At 38.8% G+C, this 20,168-nt stretch overlaps 1 protein-coding gene across 2 annotated transcripts in view; it reads left to right on the top strand.

Annotated features, from left to right (window-relative positions):
• SMARCC1 (SWI/SNF related BAF chromatin remodeling complex subunit C1) overlaps positions 1-20,168 on the top strand; it is a gene marked incomplete at its 5' end in the record, with an annotated part of 82,069 nt that overhangs the window by 11,665 nt on the left and 50,236 nt on the right. For both annotated transcript variants that reach the window (XM_082752392.1, XM_082752393.1), the window contains 11 exons: positions 2,508-2,589; positions 3,479-3,571; positions 6,369-6,438; positions 8,677-8,746; positions 9,779-9,854; positions 11,710-11,835; positions 12,526-12,644; positions 13,946-14,070; positions 14,818-14,877; positions 15,542-15,579; positions 18,006-18,127. In XM_082752392.1, the coding sequence (XP_082608518.1) occupies positions 2,508-2,589; positions 3,479-3,571; positions 6,369-6,438; positions 8,677-8,746; positions 9,779-9,854; positions 11,710-11,835; positions 12,526-12,644; positions 13,946-14,070; positions 14,818-14,877; positions 15,542-15,579; positions 18,006-18,127 (981 nt within the window). The remainder of the gene's footprint in view (positions 1-2,507; positions 2,590-3,478; positions 3,572-6,368; positions 6,439-8,676; positions 8,747-9,778; positions 9,855-11,709; positions 11,836-12,525; positions 12,645-13,945; positions 14,071-14,817; positions 14,878-15,541; positions 15,580-18,005; positions 18,128-20,168) is intronic.

Below are 20,168 nucleotides of genomic sequence, written 5' to 3' on the forward strand. Positions count from 1 at the left end.
GTCTCACTCTCTTGCTGATTCCTCAAAACTAGTGGGTAGTGCCTTGTGTTTGTGCATGTGGGATGTAGAGGGAAGTAATACTTGAATTTAACTCTGTGGATCAGACTTAGATCTTGGAATGTATCCTTCACTGACTCAACCAAATAATATGTGGTGTTTTGCCTGAAATATGATATATTTTTTTAATGGTATGCATTGTCGCTCTTGCTTAACCTGTTTGTGAATGATCTGTCTTATAGGAGAAGTACCTTTCCTCGTCATAATAGGTATGTCTCAAAAATGCACTTATCCAGTGCAGCTGGACATACCTTGTCTATCACTGCAATTCACGTAGTTGTTGGCTAAAACCTGCCAGAGGGTATCAGTTAAACTGAGGACAGAGAATTGGTACTACCATTTTATCTAAATGGGCAACTACGAAGTGTTATTTCTTAATATATTGACATGCTTCTCTTAACGTATGGATTTCAGAAGCAGGTAAAAGTCTGGGGGCATGTATAGCATCAAGTGAATCTGGTGTAGATTTTAGGCAACCAAATGTAAAAATTTTGGTCAACCTTGAATGCTTTAATTGTCTTTTGTTTCACGGCTACCGAAGATTTTTTTTTTTTTTTGGGGGTGTCTTGGAAAATAGTTTGTATTTATTTGGCATTTGTTTTCTTTCACTTCCTTGAAGCTCTGTTACACTTACCTGAGAAGCATACATTTTAAATAGGCTATAAAGCTGTCAGTGCACAAATCCTGGAGAAGATCTTGGCTCTTAAAATCCTGTGCATCTAGGTGTAAAATATTTTAATGCATTAAGTTGTGTTGTGCAGTGAACTGGCAGACTTCTTGATGACTTCTTCTACTTCTAGAAGTCAGCATTGAGCTTTCAACATGCACAATGCAGTCTAGAGAGGTCACAGTTTTCTTTTAAAATTAAAAGAAGATTCTAATAAACATGTCAAATGTTATCATTAAATTATTTGCCAGGTCCTAAGAGTCCATTTGAGGATAGAAACAGGCTTAGACTAATAGCGGATGTTTGCTGGTGCTGCTCAATGCTACAGCATATTTATGTGGTGCCACCTGCTTGGACAACTTCTTTTTGAAAATACTAGAAAGCCTCATGAAGAAAAACGTGGTGGCCTCAGCTGAGAGGGGTCTGTTAAATTTAGTAGTATAATGCTGGTGGGATGCCATTTTTGGGTAGTAATGGGTTTTGTGCCTCAAAATCAATTTTGCTTTGCTTACCTTCATTGTATATTTATGAACTTTTAAAGATTGATTTGCTGTGTTACTGGAAACAAGCTTGTGTTTAAAAGAAAGTGCCATTAAGGATGCGGCTGCAGCAATAAATTCTTGTGCTTGAAGTTGGGTGTGAAGTGAAAGCAGCCTGTCAGTCACCCCCGGGTAATTAGAGCACGGCTCCTTCGCTGCATTAAGTAGCATCTTGTGCTAAAATCCCGATTGCCGCCCCGACCGCCAGCTCAGCACTCTGGTTAAGTGCATTTTCAGGCTTATTGACAGCTTTTTTTTTCAAAACTAGCAGCACAGCAGTGCACCAGGCAGTGTTTGACACCTAAGAATCACCAAGCTGATCACCCAAAGATGCCGTCGTGCTGAGGTGTGCGGGGTCAGGCCCAAATCCCTCTGAGGCCCCTGCAGCCCCGTACCCATTTAGTGGCCCTGAGTCAGTGCCAACGCAGGTGCTGAGCTGTGGCACTGGTGCCCTTACTGTCCAGCCTTTCCAGTTTTTTGGGACACTGCTCCAGTTCTTCAGCTGAGGTGATTTCATCCATGACTTCTGCACGTGTCGGGGAACCTGGCAGAACACATGCTGAGGGCTCTCTGGGTTCTTCCTCCCCAGTAGAAAGTCTCAGACTGTGTCACTCCCTCCATTTCTCAAACCCGCACCGTTATTTCCGGAGTTTTTGATTACTTTGTCAATGAAGTGGGGAACTTGAAAGCACCAGAGTCCAATAAAGACGATCGTAAAATGCTGACATGGATTATTAGCGACCTACATGCTGGGGGTGGGGGTGTTTTGAGGCAGGTCTGTGGTTCAGGAGATCCCATATAATGGGTTGCTCTTTGTTCCTGGGTTAGCATCTGGGACTGGTGGGTGGGTGCAACTAAAAATAAGGAAAACACGAGAACTTGTTCGCGAGTTTCCCCCTCTAGTCATTGAAACCTACCTTGAATATTCAATTACGTCCCTATTTAATTATCCTTTGCAACTGTAGTGGAATGCACAACCCTGCTACAGGGTTTTTGCTGGACAATTTTGACCTTCATGTTTCCTAAACGTTTCACAAATCAGTTGCATTTTGCTGATTGCTTCATGGTGATTCTTTTTCTTGTGAGAGTTACCAAGTGAAGCAAAAATATTTCTGATCGTGCTTCAAATGTTGTTACATAGCTACCGCAATATACTGCTTTTTATGTCAAACATGAAAGATTCTTTACTACTGAATGGAGGAAAGTTATTTTTTTTAATATTTTTGAATCATTTCCTTCAACAGGCGGAGATTTGACCTGCAGAATCCATCCCGAATGGATCGAAACGTGGAGATGTTCATGAACATTGAGAAAACACTAGTGCAGGCAAGAAACTTGTACAAAACCAACTAGTTTCTCTGCATGTGTTCATGTGCTCAGGGAATGTGATTCACTAGCACATGTACCTTGGTTGTGATCCACTGAAGAGCTTCATCTGTAACTTCTGGGGGTGCATTTTAGACTCTCACTTGTTTTATCAAATGTACAGGGTTACTACCAGAAGGTAGTAGGTAACAGCTGCGTGAAGTCTGATTTGAAGTTATTTTTTTCCTTTTTTTTTTTAATGCTGCATGTGAATAACAGAGTATTTTTCTCAAAGTCAAAAACCTGTGGCTTATACTCAAATAAGATAGTAAAAATGTAACTTTCAGGTGCTTGTCAAAAAAGGAAATAGGAGGAAGGACAGCAGAAATAAATGATACTTCCTTATTAAGAAGTATTACTATTGGATGGCTGCTTTAACACACAAAGTACATGTTAAAATTGCAAATAGAACAAATATATGTGTAGACTGTAGAAGTGCACAAATCTGCATGGCAGATGAATTCCTTTTCCCGTGAAGTCTTCCAGAACCTGTCAAAAATTCTTTGTAATCCAAGACACAGTTTTCATTAAAAATGCTTTTGTGAAAGTGGGAACATAAGAACAGCTACAATGGGTTGAGTTCCTTCATCCATGATAATGTCTCTGACAGGGCTAACAGCAAATCTGCAGAGTCCAGATGTAAACACACAATAAGGCTGTGGTAGGGAGGTTACAAGGGAACTAATATTGTCGTAGGGATTTTGGAGCTGGAATTAATGTCTCGTCCCTGTCTGATACGTGCAGTTCCTTTTGAGCTTTTTCAAGCATTGGCGATTGTAACAGGAATTTTTTGGTTTATGTCACAGATGGCCTGCTAATTTCTTATTTAATTTCCTATTCCCTCCTCCAGAACAACTGTCTGAGTAGACCAACCATCTACCTCATTCCAGATATAGAACTGAAGCTGGCTAATAAATTAAAGGATATTGTCAAACGCCACCAGGTAACTGTTATGTAGAATTACTTAAAACATGTGTCTCTTGTAACTTTATAAGACCAAGTGTATTTGTGTGCTTTCAGCATACCAGCTGCATTTGGATTGTGTCTCGACAGCACAAGGCAGCAGCAAGAAGTCAATTAAGACCAAATGTTAACTATTTGTAAAATGCCATTAGCAATTATCCTCACATGGAAACAGAATCATAACTCTGTTCAGAAAGTAAATCTGTTGAAGTTTAAAGTAGTAACCAGTTTGAGATTTATGATTTCTCAAAGACTTTGCTGCTGGGAATTCCTGCTTACATAGAGCAGAAGCTCACAGTTTATCCAAATCTGAGACCAAAAAGGTAGCGTGTCATACAACTATTCTAGATATGTGGGAACAAGCATATAGAAGTTTTAATCTTAAAAGAGGTAGTGATTTTTTTTCTTGATTTATTTTACTTGATTTTTGTCTTGTGCTGAACAGAGCACAAGCAACATCCGTCTCCTTTCAGGTAGTGTATTTCCCCAAGAGTTAACGTCTTGCCCTTGTGATTTAATACATTAAATGATGAACTGAACAAGATGAATAGCTTCATCTCTTCAAAATGTAAACAGTCTTGTCACTTGTCTTAAGAGAAATGTTCTGGAAAGCGAACTCTTCTGACAGATAGGACCAGGTGAAGAACTGGCTCTGGATGAGCCAAGATTACTGCTGGTTACAAGCTGTTTAACAAAAAGAGTAATGGAGACAGCACTGAAAATACCTTGATGCAAGTAAAAGGATATTATTTTAAAAGATCTGTAAACACTCTGGGTCCCTTCTCACCCAGACTGCGGTGGTTCTTCATCTGTGAATGATTTAAGGGACTCTGGTGACAAAACTGCCTGCTTTGAAAGGGATGTGAAGAAATAAAAACAAATTGTTTTGAATTCTGCTTTTTGAGTTCTCTTCCTTTGAAGAATTCAAATTCTCAGAATTCTTCAGAATTCTTAATTTGTGTCGCTGCCAGTGCTTGCTCACTGTCTTGATTTTTACCCATTGTCATTTTCTTCCTTTTCTTCCCCAGTAATGTAGCTCCTTTTCCCCAATGTTTTCATGTCCTGCTGCAGTCTGTACAGAAGAGCTGCATCGCTCTTGCCCCAGCAAAGTGGTAGTGGGATCTCTGGACTTAGGATCATCAGGAAGATGTTGTCCTCCCTGCAGTCTTTGCTGATGAAGATGTTACTGCTTCTCGTAGTCAGACCTTATCTGATTTTTTTTTATAAATGTTGAGGATTCTTTTCAGAAGAACCAGAATAATAATTTAGGATCTTGAAAGCAGTTAAAGAGTGAGATGAGCATTTATATCTATCTATTTAAAAAACAAAGTGTTCTGGCAGTAGAGAACTCGTACATCTTGTTATGCCTCCAGCTTCCAGTCGTATTCAGTTCAGCAGAGGCAGGAAATAAGCCTTATATTTTCCTTGCATCCTTCAGAAAGCTGATTTAAAGTTATCTATCCCTTTCTCTTCAGTCAACATAGCATCTAGAAAGATTTCCTGTTCTCCTAGTTTCTGTGTATTGTTTATTTGAAGCTCCTTAGGGAACAAATGAAACTTACTGATATGATTCATAAAGGTCAGGTTAGATACCTGGAGAGTTCTCTCCAGCTCGTGGGCAGTGAAGGGAGAGTTTCCATTATTGTTCTTGAACTCTTTGCAGGTCCTTCAGTCATGCCTAACCACTTTTCTTCTCTTTGAATGATGATAAATTCTTCTCACTTTCTAGCTTTCTTTTTTGCTGCTACTCAGAGCACCTCCTCTCCTTCTACCCAGTTGTGCAAACTCTTGTTGGGGTAGAAACGATCATTTCAGTCCCTGATATCAGAGTAGTCTCTAAATATTTCTACCATAACATAATGCATCTTCATGCTTTTTGAAGTTTTTCTCCTTTTGATGCTGATCACTCCTTCAAATAAGTTGTTCATATATTGTTTGCTTTAAACTGTCCCATCTGCTCTTAAGTCCTTTAAATAAATCTGTCAAATAGTTATGGAGTGTAAATCTTGAATAACATTTTCATAAAAAAAATTATAGCAAAGCATAATTCCTCTTCTGCAAAAGAGCCTGAGTTCTGTGAATTTCTGCTGTCTTTGCCAAAGGCTATTCATCTGTGGAGACTGGCAGTGTCTCTGCAGCAACTGGGAGAATCCAGCTGGTCCCCCTCATGAGGAAAGGAGAGGGTTTTCTTGATTATGTGGTATTATGCATTTCTTTAACAGATATCTAGTTATATAGCAGAATCTTTTTCCATGCTGATGTAGGTTCAGTAGGTGTATATATATATATAATTGTGGCATCTACATAAACACAAGGAGTCTGCCTGTTGCTTCTCATACATGAAGAAAATTCTTCTAAACCTTCAAGAAGAAAAATTGTGCTTGTGTCTGATTATGTGACTAAAAGTTGTGTAAAGTTAATGTTTCTGATTTACTCCCTCCTGTGATGTAGGAGTCTTTTTACAAAGAGTAGGAGTTCTTGTCATTTAATGTACAGGCTTGAATGCTGGGGATATCCTTCTCATGTTAGCCATTTCTAGTTAAGTTCCCGCTTGTCAGAGTTAATATTATGTAAATTGTAGTATTTAGAAATTGTCTCTTGAAATAATTGCTTTTTTCTAGCGCTTATTAGAGGTGGTATTCTTCATGGTTGCGTTGTGGTGAGCCTCGAATATTTCTAGGTTGCATGGAATGTGAGTGAAAAGAAATGATTGAGAAATTTGGGGTAGTGTGAAGGTTTCTCATGCAGTGTTGTCTTTCATTTCACTCTTCCCACAGGGAACAGTAACTGAAGAGAAATCAAAGGCTACCCACCACGTTTATCCAAGTCCTACCTCAATGGATGATGGTAAAGATGCTTTCCAATTTTTTAAGTGGAAATAATCTTGCAACTACATTCTGTTAGCACTTACGGGAGACTTCACAGAGGCACAGAATGTTCTTAGCCTGCTCCTGAGAGCTACTTCCAAAGCGTTTTTAGGATAAAAAACTCCAAATCAAATCATCGTGTGTCCTACTTCTGTTACGTATAACACTCACATCTTTAATTGAGGTAACGTTTTCAGGAAAGGGTGCATAACACTGACTACTCCTCAGTGATTGGGTTGGAAACTGAGCTGTTAATATTGAATGCATTATTCAGCATAATACAAAGCAAATGAACGTTTTCTTTGTCCCAAATAACTTAATATGATGAAGGGGACCAAAGCCTATGGGTCTGGAAGAATTGAATCAACTTAGATGAAAAAATGAAGGAATGATAATGGATGGGGGGGGGCTTAAAACTGAAGTTTCCACTGTTTGTTTTTTTTTCCTTCTTGGTGTGTCTGCCCCGTGTGCAAGAATTGGTTGAAATGTTGAGTGAAACAGCATTAGGAAAACATGAGATGTGTGAAAGGTCGTAGATGCCAAAGTAAAAGGGAGTGAAAACTTTCTGCCGTGTTCCACTCTTCCCAGGCAATAGATTGGGAATGCTGATATGTTATCGTTGCATGTGGTTTGGCAAGGTGGATACAACAACATGTAGACTCGATAGATTTGGGTCGTTGGCTTTATTATAATGCAGTCTGTCTCTATAGGAAATAGGCACCTCAAAAGCAATTAAACAGTTGTATCCTTCAGCGAGCAGCTAAAACAAGCTCTTTTTTTTCATCTTAAATACATTTCATTGTCTAGTGGATGATTGTTGTTGAGTCTGAGCTTTGCTATCATTAAGTTTGCTTTTTCTGGCAAGCCCTGGCATCTGATCTCCACTAGATGGAAGTGTTCACTTCCATACTGGAATGGTCATGGATTGTTTGTCCGCTGGTTCTTGGTTTTGTGTGTCCTGTACTTCTGGGAATATCGTGTCTAGCTACAGCTTTGTATTTATTTTTAACCACCTCAGGTTCTTGGAAAAGGGTTGAACACAGTAGTTTCTATCTGTCTTGTGGGCAGTGAACATGCAGGTGTGCTAGATAGAGCTCTCTTGCAAAGCCTGATTGCAGTAAGGTGAGAAAAAAGCTGTGAATTCAAGCAGGGTAACACTATACAGGTGCAAATATTCAAGGTTTTTCTCTGGGACATACTTTTCTTTGAGTTGCAGGGGAGATGCCAGATGTGCAGTGTGCAGTTAAAAAATAACAACAACAAAAAACACCTTAAAATACCAGTCAAACTGAGCGTACACCCTATCACAAGATCAGCAAAGCATTAGTGCTGCTCAGTAAGCCTGTGTTAACACTGATGTGAAAGGAGAAATTTGAAATCCGAGTCTCACGAAACTCCTGGAAATGTTTTCTTCAAAGCTGGTTTCATCACCACTCCCCATCACATCACTCTCTTCCTTCAAAATTTTATTCTGTTCCTGCTGTCTTCTTAAATACATGTTGAGGGTTGAACTTAGTACTGGGAAGAGGGCCTTGTGAAATAAGTGTAAGTTAATAAAAGAAGCTAATGAGGGGATTCAGAAGTCGTAAGGATTAAAAAAAAGAGGAAAAATTTACCAGTTGACGACAAAGTGTTTTGGGATGTTTAGTTTTTCCATTTGCACAATTAAAAAAAAAAAAAAAAAAGTCCTGACAGACTGGAGAATCTCTCTCTTGTTACCTCATTTCTGTTGTCTTTAATTAGTCTTCAATGAACGTCATTTTGGAGGATTTGCTCTGTCTCATCCCAACCAGACAAAGCACCTGGGAGATGAGATGGGACAAGATGAGCTGACAGTGCTTCTACCTGTCAGCCAGGAACTCCCCTCCCTTCTGTGGAGGAGCAGATGACTGTTTCAAGCCCCACTGGGTCTTAATCATGAGCTTGTTAGGGTACGAATATATATGGCCAGGGCAGGAAATGTAATAATTCGCTGCATTAAAATGATTTTACTCGTGTAACATCTGTCGTATACAAGCAGAGCACGTGAATGTCTATGCATGGCAAAGTTAATGCAGGCAAGTGTATTACTGCTGCAGGTCAGGACACCATAATTTCATTACAGTAGACTTCATCAGGGAGAATTGCAATGACTTCTCTATGCCTGGCTATGGAAAAGCAGACTGATGTTTGGTGTGCTAAGTCTGAATCTGATGCTAGATCTCTTTCCCCTTTGCAGATGAATGGCTGAGACCTGTGATGAAAAAAGACAAGCAGGTGCTGGTACACTGGGGATTCTTTCCAGACAGGTAAATAAAGGTGGGGGAGGAGAGCACACCCCAAATCTTTCTCAAGTTTGTTAAAGGCAAAGTACTGATTAGAACTTGCAAGTAGGTAAATCCACATCCTCAAACAAGCTGCTCTTTCAGGTTGCTGAATCCTAACTTTCCTGAAATAGGCTACAACTGTGCTCTTGTTCTGCAGAGCAGCAGGCTCAGACCTGTCTTTGACTCTTCCGAAAATGTAATCTAAACAGGCACTACTGCATTCCTGGTGTTTTGATTCTGAATGACTGAATGTCACTGTTTCTGTTCCAGAACAAGCAGTGGTTGTCTTACAAGTATAACCACTCAATAATTTAGTATTGTTTTTTTCCAAGAATTGAAAGGATTAATCAGTGGTTTTAACGCTGATCTATGCATACTGATTTATGGTACTGTCAGGTGGGTGAAGTTAGAAAAGGAGTCTAGTCTTCTGCAGAGCCAGTAGGAAGGCTGCAGTTTCCAAAGGGCACAGTAAGCCTTTCCACAAAGTTAGTCAGACTTTAAAGCCAAAAAGGAGAATAGTGTGTGTGGGAAAAGTGGATATAAACAATAGCTAGATCCTACAGCAGGAGGGATTGAAGTAGAGCATGCAGACTTTTAGTCTAAGAGTGTAGTATCTCTTGCTTTAAACTCATAAGAACAGAAACGACTTAATTACTGCCAGAGTTTGAACAGGTGACTCAAATTTTATCTGTACCCCTGAATCTGGAGACTAGATGTGTGGTTTCAAGCTGGAGCTGACTTCACTGAGATGGATTCTAAATTCAAAAAGCTAATAACATGCGTTAGATGCCCTCGACACCTCCCTTTTCAGTGTGCCCTATTCCTGTAGCAGAAACCAGTGATTATTCTTTTGTTTAACTTTCATTGAGTGGAAAATTATTTGCTATTCTATCCCAGCAGTATGATTTGAACATGTCAAAACTGCTGAATAAATATCCCTGCTGGTGATCTTTCTGGATGAGCAGCCCAGGGGACCAATTTTGTTGTTTTTTTTTTTCTGACTCTTCTCATTAGCTATGACACTTGGGTTCATGCCAATGAAATAGATGCTGAAATTGAAGATCCTCCAATTCCTGAAAAGCCATGGAAGGTAAGTCTCTCTTAAACAGTTTCTCAAAGTTATTGTATTGATATAGCTCATCCCCAGGTGTTACTGGCTAGATGTTTTAATGCGCTGCTGAGTATCAATGGCTGCATTTCCATATATATAGAAAAACAGCACTATTTCTAGAGCTGTAATGAAAATACCTGAAACATTTCCTTGGTCTGGGAAGGAATGCTGTTGAGAAATTTCTGGGGAGTGGAAAGGGCAAATTAATGCATCTCTGATAATGCCAAAATTACCATGTTTATTTTGGCATGACTTGAGGTGGTTTGTGTTAAAAGTAAATCCTTCCCCTGCTGCTGAAACGCAGCCACCTCTGGGATGAGACTGACTGGGCATGATAGTATCATACAGTATTTAAGGAGGGGGTTGGGGAAAATACTGTATCTTTATTTTTTTTTTTTGAAGAATGTTGTTAGAGGAAGGAATTACTAGTTAGAAACCCCAGGTTATTTCACACCTCTCACTGGGTTTAAAGCATTTTTTGTGTGCAGAAAGTTCATCTGTTCCTGTAAGAATGGAAATGGCCAAAAATATTCGGGCTTAGATTATGTGGAAATTGAGTAGCTTCTTTGTGAGAATTTTGGAGAACTGAAAATCTGAATTTGAATTCTGTGGTCCAAATAAAATCTTGTTGTTCTTCTTTAATTATTATTACTGTAGTGACAACTTAATTTCCAGTAAAGTAAAAGCAAAGTAGAACTGCGGTGTGGTTTTAGATCACGTGTGGCCATGGGCTCCCTGTCTCCCCTGTTTCACCTGGCTTATTTGTCTTGGCTCAGTACTGATTTAGGTACCAGCTTCTGTATACCCTCAGTACCCTGCAGGGTGCACGTTTCTTGATTTGACTGAATTTACCAAAAGCCTTGATATTGCTAAAGAATTGTGGTACACGAATGCATGCAGCTGTCCCTAGAGTAAGAGCCAACGTGAACGTCTCTGAGAAAACCAGTGGCAGTTTAAAGAATCCCTGAGGGTCTCATCTCATCTTCCTTCATGGCAAGATTCACTCTAATGGGAGCTCTGCTCTTTGCTGATGTCACAGGGAGGAAAAAGATCTTTCTGATTTAGTTCATTGCAAGAGGACAATACAAAGCAATTGCAATCAAACAGTAGTAAATACTTCTTTATTGTCCTATTATTGGACTTCTTTTATACATAACGTGGAATGTTGTTCTGTATCTGTGCTCCTGTGCTGCTAATCTGAATAGCAGAATTAGGAAAGGGCAGCTCAGGTCAGAAGGTAATTTGGTCTCTTCAAACACTACTTATTCCTAGTTGTTCCTCAGAAATAAATGGCATATACTATGCTTTTTGTGTATAAATCCACTGAAGCTCAATTTATTTTCACTGTTCAGCTATGTGATGTGAACTAGAACTTATTTGAAGATGGTATTTTAAGTCAAGATAGTCAATGTTTTCTTTTCAAGATATGGCCAACTCTGCCTATTTTTTTTGTCTCCATTGTGGCACATTATATCTGCTAAGGTGATCTGTGTTGTACTTGGAGGATTTTGATGGTAATTTTTGGCATCAAAAACGTACTATTTTTGGGACATTTAATATAGAGCAATTGTCCAGCTGTGAGAACTGACCTCGCTCTTCAGATGACTTAAAAATGACTGAGGAACAGACAAGGCATTAAGTAGGCTTGGAGGCATGTTCATCCTTTATTGCATTGCCTCAGAATTGTCCTTGTGTGTAAAACTCAGATGTCTGTAACTTGAGACCCTAAACAAAACTGCAGGTATTCCCTTTGTACTATTAGGTCTGCTGTAGAGTTAACTTTTCAAAAAAAAAAAAAAAAATCAACACGTCAATATATTGTTTTGTTCTTTAGGTTCATGCCAAGTGGATTTTGGACACAGATATATTCAACGAATGGATGAATGAAGAGGATTATGAGGTAGACGAGAACAGGAAATCAGTGAGTTTTCGGCAGAGAATCTCCATGAAAAATGAAGAGGTAGGTGGTTCTCTGCTTATGAGTGACCTGTTTAAAAAATTAATATTCCTTCTCTATGCAAAAGTTGCTAAAATTCAACCTGTTTGAACAGATTCAGGTACCTATGATAATACAATTTAGTTTAATTTTCATCTGACGTTTCTTCTGTTACATCTTTTCAGAACTGTGTGTCCTTTTGATTTTTTTTTTTTTTTTTTTTTTTTACCCCTATCCCCCTTGCTGAGGATGCTAAGAGATCAGACCCACTTTATACTTTCTCTTAAGCAAAACCATGGAGTGCATTGAACAGTGTCATTTAATTTCCAAATTTTCCAATTTTTGTATCCCTCCTGATGCAGGAAGTTAGGACTCGAAAACATGCCCGTTTAACCTTGAGGCCAGGCTGCTCGCTGGGAAATCTTTTCTGATGGATAGAATATATTGAACACATCAGAAATTAGCTGTTGAATCTTGCTCATATAGCACAGTTCTTACATAGATAGTTACTGTGGTGTCTGGGGGATGGCTATAAAAAAGTTAAGGTTTTCCACAATGTCAGATGTGTATTTGGAAAGTATGGAGCTGAATATGGTGCTTGTTATATTACTACTTTTAGCCCCTTTGTTATAAGATGTATTAAGGAAGAGTAGCCTACAGCGTTTTAATAACTGTAGTATTTGGGATGAGCTAATACCTTCATTTCTCTAACAGCCTGTACGTAGTCCAGAGAGGAGAGACAGGAAAGCAGCAGCAAGTACAAGGAAGAGAAAGCATTCTCCTTCTCCACCCCCCACTCCTGTGGAGTCAAGAAAAAAGACAGGGAAGAAAGGGTAAGTATCTAATTCCTGGAAGCTGAGGCTAATTTTCTTGAAGATATACTTATGGGAAGATCTGTCCTCTGTCACTTTTCACACCTTAGATAATAGTAGAATAATTATTTCTGCAATAGATCAGTGTGATTTTGCTAGTGCAATACATATAATTTCCCTGCTCCTCCGTAGAAACGTATTGCCTGCAGGTGGAGGAGAATCTAGTGCAAGTCATGATATTATCTGTTCCTCAGTGACAAGGTTCAGTGCTGTATTGGGAGTAGAACTTGCCAAATGAAAGTTACTCAGCTGCTTCTAAAATAAACCACTTCTGGTAGTGAAAGTAAATAGTACATGTATGCTTTTTGAAGCAGAGGCACACAAATTGCTGCATTTAACTGAGAAGTTTTTAATCTACATAGCCAGCTGTCTTAAAGTCCACTTCTCAAATGTCGCTTCACTGGAGTAGCACTTGTTGATTGCAGCTGGCCTACAGATTGGTGTTTTTATGTTTCTTATCCCCTTGGTACTCATTCAACCTTTAAATAAGCTGTTATCTACATATAATCTTGACCTTTATCACTTATGGGGTTTGTGCATGGTATGGAGGAGAGTACTGAAGTCCTTAAAAACTCAAGTCTTGCTTAGTAGTCTTGTGGGGCTCTGGGAGGAAAAAAAAAAAAAAAAAGGGACTGGAAATTTATCATCCGAGATGAGAAAGAATTAGCTTATTATCTGACTTTTCTGTTCCTAATGTCAAGTCTGAGTTAAATCCTGTAAGAAGCAGCTTAGGTGATTCTGGCTTTGTTTCCAAAAAGACTTTCTCTCTACACAGAATTGATCATAAAATACATTTTTTGTTAAAATGAGGCAGTGTGCCTTGAAATGGTCTGTCACATCCTCTGTTCTATGCAACAGATGCCTTTTATTGCAACTTTAAAAAGGAAAAATGTATGCGAACCACTACTGCCTTGAATCTCACTAGTATGCAGGTGTTGCCAACATGCTGGAGACAGTTCTGGGTTGGAATTAAGAATTTATACAGTGGTGTTCTACAGTCTTGAAGCAAGATCATTAGTTATTTGAAACCAAGAGGTACCTTCTGGTTGAGAATCTGATTATACTGCGAAAGTGAACTTGATAGTGTCCTTTCAAATGTTATTTTATTTTAGCAACGTGCAGGGACTAGTTTTTGTTAACTCCACAAGCACCAATGTTTTCACAAAAATATGTTAACCCAATCCTTTAATCCTGCTACCTAGTGAAGAATAATGTCTAGATGAAAATGTCTGATGGTTGTAGCTGTATATGATCTCTTTTAGACAAGCAGCCTTATATGGGAAAAGGAGAGGGCAGAAAGAAGAAGATGAGCAAGAAGATCTTACAAAGGACATGGAGGATCCCACACCGGTACCTAATATAGAAGAAGTGGTACTTCCCAAAAATGGTAAAATATGTATAAACTGGATTCTTTGAATGTTAAAAGAATTGCTTACACTGTATAGAGAAAATAAATGTGTTATCAAATCTTTGGAATACTTCGTGGCCATGGGGCCAGGTAGTCTGTGTTCATCCAAGCTGATCTAGACGAGAATCTGAATGTGACTTCCAAGAAAGGCAACGAATTCACCTTCTTCAGGCTTCTTGAAATACATTTATGACAGTCCACTTGAATGTTTAGTTATGCCTATTTTGGGCTTGCTCTTGCCCAGTATACTGAGTTCATGTGTTGGGGTATGAAGTTTTCTAGATTAAAAGAATTCTGATCAAGTTAGTGGAAACTCTAGTAACAAGCCTGATGCAAGGGAAAAGTGTTGATTTATGCAGTAAGTATAGGTCAGGAATAGGTTAGCCTAGCCAGTCCTTAACACCAAGACATTTTGGGTGTCACATAGTTTGGCGTTCATCTGGTTTGAATTTGCATGTAAGAATCGTTCCGTGCTGTGCAGGTGGGAAGAGCACAGTACAGTGACTGCCTTGATAGATGCTGCATTGTGTTCAGATGGGAAATTAGAGAGGAGCCAAATAAATGGTCTGTTGTTCTCCGACGACACTGGCCAGATGAACTCTTCTGAACTGCAAAAACATGACCAACAAAATGGTTTATGGATGAGATAGTAAAAACATGTTAAACTTTGATAATTGTATCTTGTCTGATGATTAATCATTGGGATTTCAATCTTTCTTTTTACAGTGAACCCAAAGAAAGACAGTGAAAACACACCTGTGAAAGGAGGAACAGTAGCGGACCTCGGTAAAACAAATGCAAAAAGACACATGAGTGCACACACACCCCTTTTAGAGTAAAGTCGTGCCTGTGGGCAACAGAATAAATATTTTTAACTCTCTCAATTTTAAAAAGAATCTATAATTCTACTCTTCTATTGAACTAATTAATTTTTCATATGTATTCCAGCTGGAATGTACTTACTGTTTCCCTTTTTAAGGCTTTTTCCTTGTAGGCATTGTTTGTTTCTTCTGAAAGTGACATATGAGCTCTTTTTGGTATATTTTTTTTCTTATTGCGTGGATTAGGCATTAGGGTGAATCACAGGTTCCCTGAGCTTTGCTAGTCCTTCGGTATAAGAGAGAAACTAGTGTCCCATATCCTATTATACAAGGCTACATCTAGGGCACTGGGCCAGGCAGTAATTAATTATGGGTTCCTAAGTGTGGAAAAACTCTAATTATCCTTCCTCTGTATTTCTGCTCGTATGTGTTCCTTTGTCTGGGATCATTGGGTGCCTGCATATGGATGAGATTGTCTTAATGATGTGTGGTCCACTCTGCTTTTCTTCTCACTTCCCTCCCAAAACAAATGAAGCAGTCTTTCCAATTAAGCAATTGCATGGCTAGAAAGGATTCTGAGTAGTCAGGTGCGTTTTATTAGTTTAATTCCTGATACTTTTACCTTTCAGATGAACAGGATGAGGAGACAGTGGCAACTGGAGGAAAGGTAATAGCAGTCATTTCATACTGAATTTGGTAGAAACTGAGATCTTCATCTTCAGAAATTTACCCCTGTAATGTTTCTCAAGTGATATATGAAATCAAATTGGTTGCTGGTGGGCATGTTGGTTTGCTATTATAAAAATCCTGTGAATAGCGTGAGATTATTTTGTATTTACAAATCTAAGATTTTAGAAATGAGTAACAAAAACAGGTATAAAGTATTTTTAAAGAAACTGTTTTCAGATTCAGGTTTCTCAAAGGCTGTGCTTTTTCTTTAGGTTTCAGGACTAAATCTAAACCTTAAATACGTTTTCTGATCATTTTTAATGGATTTGCCTGTGTAGTGTCTGTATCTAATTGCCTTGTTGGTATGCCAGGCACTATTCTAAACAGCTTGCTGAGTAAGATGCCTGTCTGATCAGGCAGGTAAGAAAAAGATCACATCTGTGTTAGTTCATACATTGCAGGCCTGCTGACACAGATGAACGTGTCCTTAGTTACACATTAAGAAAATCTGACTTTCTCTTCATACTGATGTATTTCCAATCTTATTGTATTTAATTATAAATATCCAATATATATCTGTTTTACAGAAGTGCTTAAAAATACTTTTTCCAAGTTTTAAATTGGGGAAAAAAGACCACTCTAGATAAGAAAAATGCTGTTTAGCTAGTAAGTAACCTTTCTTACAGGTTTTAGGCTCTGGTATCACACTAAGGAACAGTGGGTTTAAGTATCTTGGTATATATACACATGGACACGTTGCCAAAATTCTTAGGTGAGCAATGTGTTTCAAGCTAGGGACACCATCTTGAAAAAGACTGGAAGGCTTTTCCAGTATGAGAAATACTCTTTTTTTTTTTTTTTTTGGTGGTGCACTTTCTCCACCCCTGCACGTAGAATGACCCCTAACTGTGGAACTCGTGCTGAAAGTGTTCTTTCCCTGTCAAGTTGGAAGAGGCTTGCTTTTATGTTCTATCCTAAATGTTTGTTGGTTATATTTTTTGGTGTGTTTTTTTTTTTTTTGTTTGGTCATGGTTTTTCTCTTTACCGAATGTATTTTGAGAGGAGAAGGTTCTCTTTACTGAATGTGTTTTGAGAGGATAAGGATATTGAAGTTGTGGGGATGAAAAGAGGGTGGATTTCTTTTTGGAACAGCCAATGTCAGGTCACTAAATAGATTCAGAAGGATGCCTTGTTGTCTCTGGAGGAATTTAATTGCCTCAAAAGATGCAACATGGTGGTCTTAAAATCTTGCTTTAGGGACTTGATTGTTTTTAACAGCCTTTTCTGTTTCTTTGAAATCTGACTGGCTTGGTAATTCAGATAAAGAAAATCATTAAAAATTGAATTGCCTGTGGTAAGGTATGGAGCTCAACTATCAGTTGTTTTTTGTTAGAAATGCACAAGAAAAGTGATCTAGTGAAAGCCTTAAATTGCCTCTGCATACAATAATCTGTGCTGATGTCCTATGTAGTCTTAACTTTCTGATGGGCAAGCAGTGATTTCTTTAACCTGTTAACGCATGTGACCCATTATCAGCACTTCATGCCTCCTTGTTAGAACATCTCCTATTAACTTTATTATCAACAGCCTTCTTAAAGAAACCCCTGCCCTAACGTTCTCGCATCTGGGATCTATTAGTCTAAGTTGTAGCAGGAAAGGTTTGTCCATCTCCTGTAACAAACACAGGATGTTTATATTCTGTGCCAGAGTTTTCATGGCATGGTTACAATTTGAACTTAGTATTTCTTCTTCACAACAGAGAAGTATCCAAGACCAGCTTTATGATCGATTAATGTGAGTTTATCCAAGCAAAAATGTAGGGTAATGAGATGCAGTTTTGCAGACGTGAAATTATTACCACTGACAAGTGTTTCCCAGTAAAACTAGGAGAAGTAATGAATCTGTTTTCTTTTAATGTTCTTGTGAGAAAGTTCATAGGAAAGAGTGGCAAAAAATAAGTCATCTTTACAAATAATAAAAATTGTTGCAGCGTCAGTATCTGGAGATGGCAGCAAGAGCAAGGCAGACAACTTGCAAAATTCTCTGGATTTGTGCTGTATTTATGTCTCGTTGCAGTATACTGCAGTATTAAAATGCAAAGACATGTTCTCCTATAGTTAGACTTCAAATTTTATAGACAAGACTTGAAGCATGATCTAGCTGTATTGCCAAGTATGTTCGTAAGGTTTGACAACTGTCCCTGTAAAAGCTTTTTAGTGGCTTTATGCTTCCTTTATTTTTTTTATGAAAGCTGATTGTTTCTTGTCCCTGAGGCTTTCCTCACTGACAAGAGATTGCATCAAAAATTTTATGCTGCAGAGGATTGGAAAGCATTTGTTACAGGCTAACTCCACTGCCTGAGAGTTCTTAGGTATCTTCTGTTGTTTGCAATGTGTTAACCAGTGCATTTCCTCTGTGATACAGGAAGATGAAGACCCTAACAAAGGCGATCAAAGTCGGTCAATTGATCCAGGTGAAGATAACGTCACAGAACAGACCAACCACATCATTATTCCAAGCTATGCATCTTGGTTTGACTATAACTGGTAAGAAAGTCATTTGGTACCGGGCACGTAGAGTTTTGAAGGTGGTTTCTCGTAAGTCATAAGAGATGAAAGATTTTACTTCCTTTTGGGTCTAATTCCCGTGTATAGGTACATCTTTCCCACCCATAAATTTTCCCAATATGACTTCTGTCAGTTTTGGGGAATTGGGAGTGAGGAAGAGGATTTCAGATAGCATAGATATTCAGTCTACCATATCAGCATTTTTTGTTTTGCATTGATTTTTCATGGGAGAATTAATTCCTTTTTTCTTCCCTACTTTCCTGATACTTGTATGAGGATAAGTCCTCAATTGTGCAGGGAGGTCAGGTGTTCCATTTCAAGATCCTCTTTGGAGACATAGGTTTGTGACTTGATATGACCACTTAACTTGCTAGGGTAACACTGATTTTCTCTGTATACTGAGTTTTTTGTGGTGTGGGAATGAAAGGAATGAAAGTCTCTCTACAAGTTAAAACTCTTCGGTAGGTTTTTGTTTGTTTTTACTAAAAAGTTACTTTGGAAACAGGATAAGGAATGGATGTCTGGGAAAGCTGTTCTTTGAGCATGCGTTCCTTTGTAGCTCTAGGAATCAAGGCAGTGTTTGGACTGGAACCCAAAGAGAAATACTGGGACACTTGAGTACAAGGATTCACGCCTTTGGTTCAATTTTCAGCTCTGGCAAACTTTATTACATGGAATCAGTTGCTTGGATGATGTCTGTGCTAGTAGCTTGAGTTGACCTAAATCCTCCTAAACAGAACCATCCATTATTCTCAGTCCCCTTGCTCTCCCACTTGGAGATGGTCCTGGAAGCAGAAGAAACAAAGAACACAGCCTGAGTTTATAGGTGCTCCAGCTGCTTTTGAGCAGAGAAGCTCAAGGTGTACGTACAGCTCTGTCATGTGTGCAGAGTGAAATGCTGCGTAGCTTGAGCTAATTGAGGTGTACTTTAACCCGAGGTAGGTATGTCTATAGTCTCTGTGCTCAATTCCCTTTTGTGATATGAAGGTACAGTAATACTTCCCTACTGGGAAAATTATGTCAATGGTGACATTTTGTCATGAGCTGACTCTTCTGTTATTGTACAGGTGCCCTCTGGGAGCAGTTGGTTAAAACCTCCTTGGGGTGCATTTGTGGTAGCAGTAGCTGTGAGGGTGTTCCTGAGAGCTAAAGCAGCCTGTGAAGCACAGCTCAGAGACTAATGCAGCATTTCTAAAGAAACAGAATGAACTTCTCACTGGCTCAGATGTAGCCGTGCTGACCTTATAAAAGGCAACCTCAAAACATCTCTGTGACAGGAAGAGTAGGTATCCATAAGGTAGCAAGATGTGAAAAAAGCTTTGATTTTTTGCATCCTAGTGCTCCAGAAACAATCTGCACATTAAGCTGATTCGGCTTTGAGGCTGAAATAGCAGCACAATTTTGGGACTGACATTTTGGTGTCCCTGAGCACTTCTTTCATCTGGAGAAAGGTTTCTGTAGTCCTGGGGATGTAGAGAGCATATACTTAGCGCTGTGCGGCCTCAGACTTCAGGTGTAACTGCTGTTGTGATGCCAGAAAGATGCTTCTTGTCTCATGTGAATATATAAAGTACTGTCTGCAGCCCTCCCAAATTGCAAATATTTCTTTGTGTCCAGTTGCAACAAATTTGAAGCAAGATGAGAAATAATTCTAATGTGCCTCTCTTAAAATCTATTATAAACTGCTGTTTTAGCATAGTCATTACTAAAATTAATTTTCTAGTAAACAGAGAAACTTTTTGATGCTCAATTCATTTTCAGTGTAATCGTTTATGCTATGGGTGATTTCATTGCAAGAACCAAATAATTTGCTTGCTACTAAAATCTAAACAGTTTATCAGTTAATCTTCCTCTTTAAGTTAATGTTCTTTGCAGGAATGACAAGAATGAGCAGTGTCAGTATTGAAGGCCAACTGCAGGTTTGGCCAAAAGCTGAGAAGATAGGAGAGAAGATCATGTATTAAAAAATAATTGTACTTCCTTTAAAAGTAACTACTCTTAAAGGACAATTTGTTCCGCA

The sequence above is a fragment of the Aythya marila genome (assembly GCF_965140915.1).
Source record: "Aythya marila genome assembly, chromosome: 2".
NCBI lineage: Eukaryota > Metazoa > Chordata > Aves > Anseriformes > Anatidae > Aythya > Aythya marila.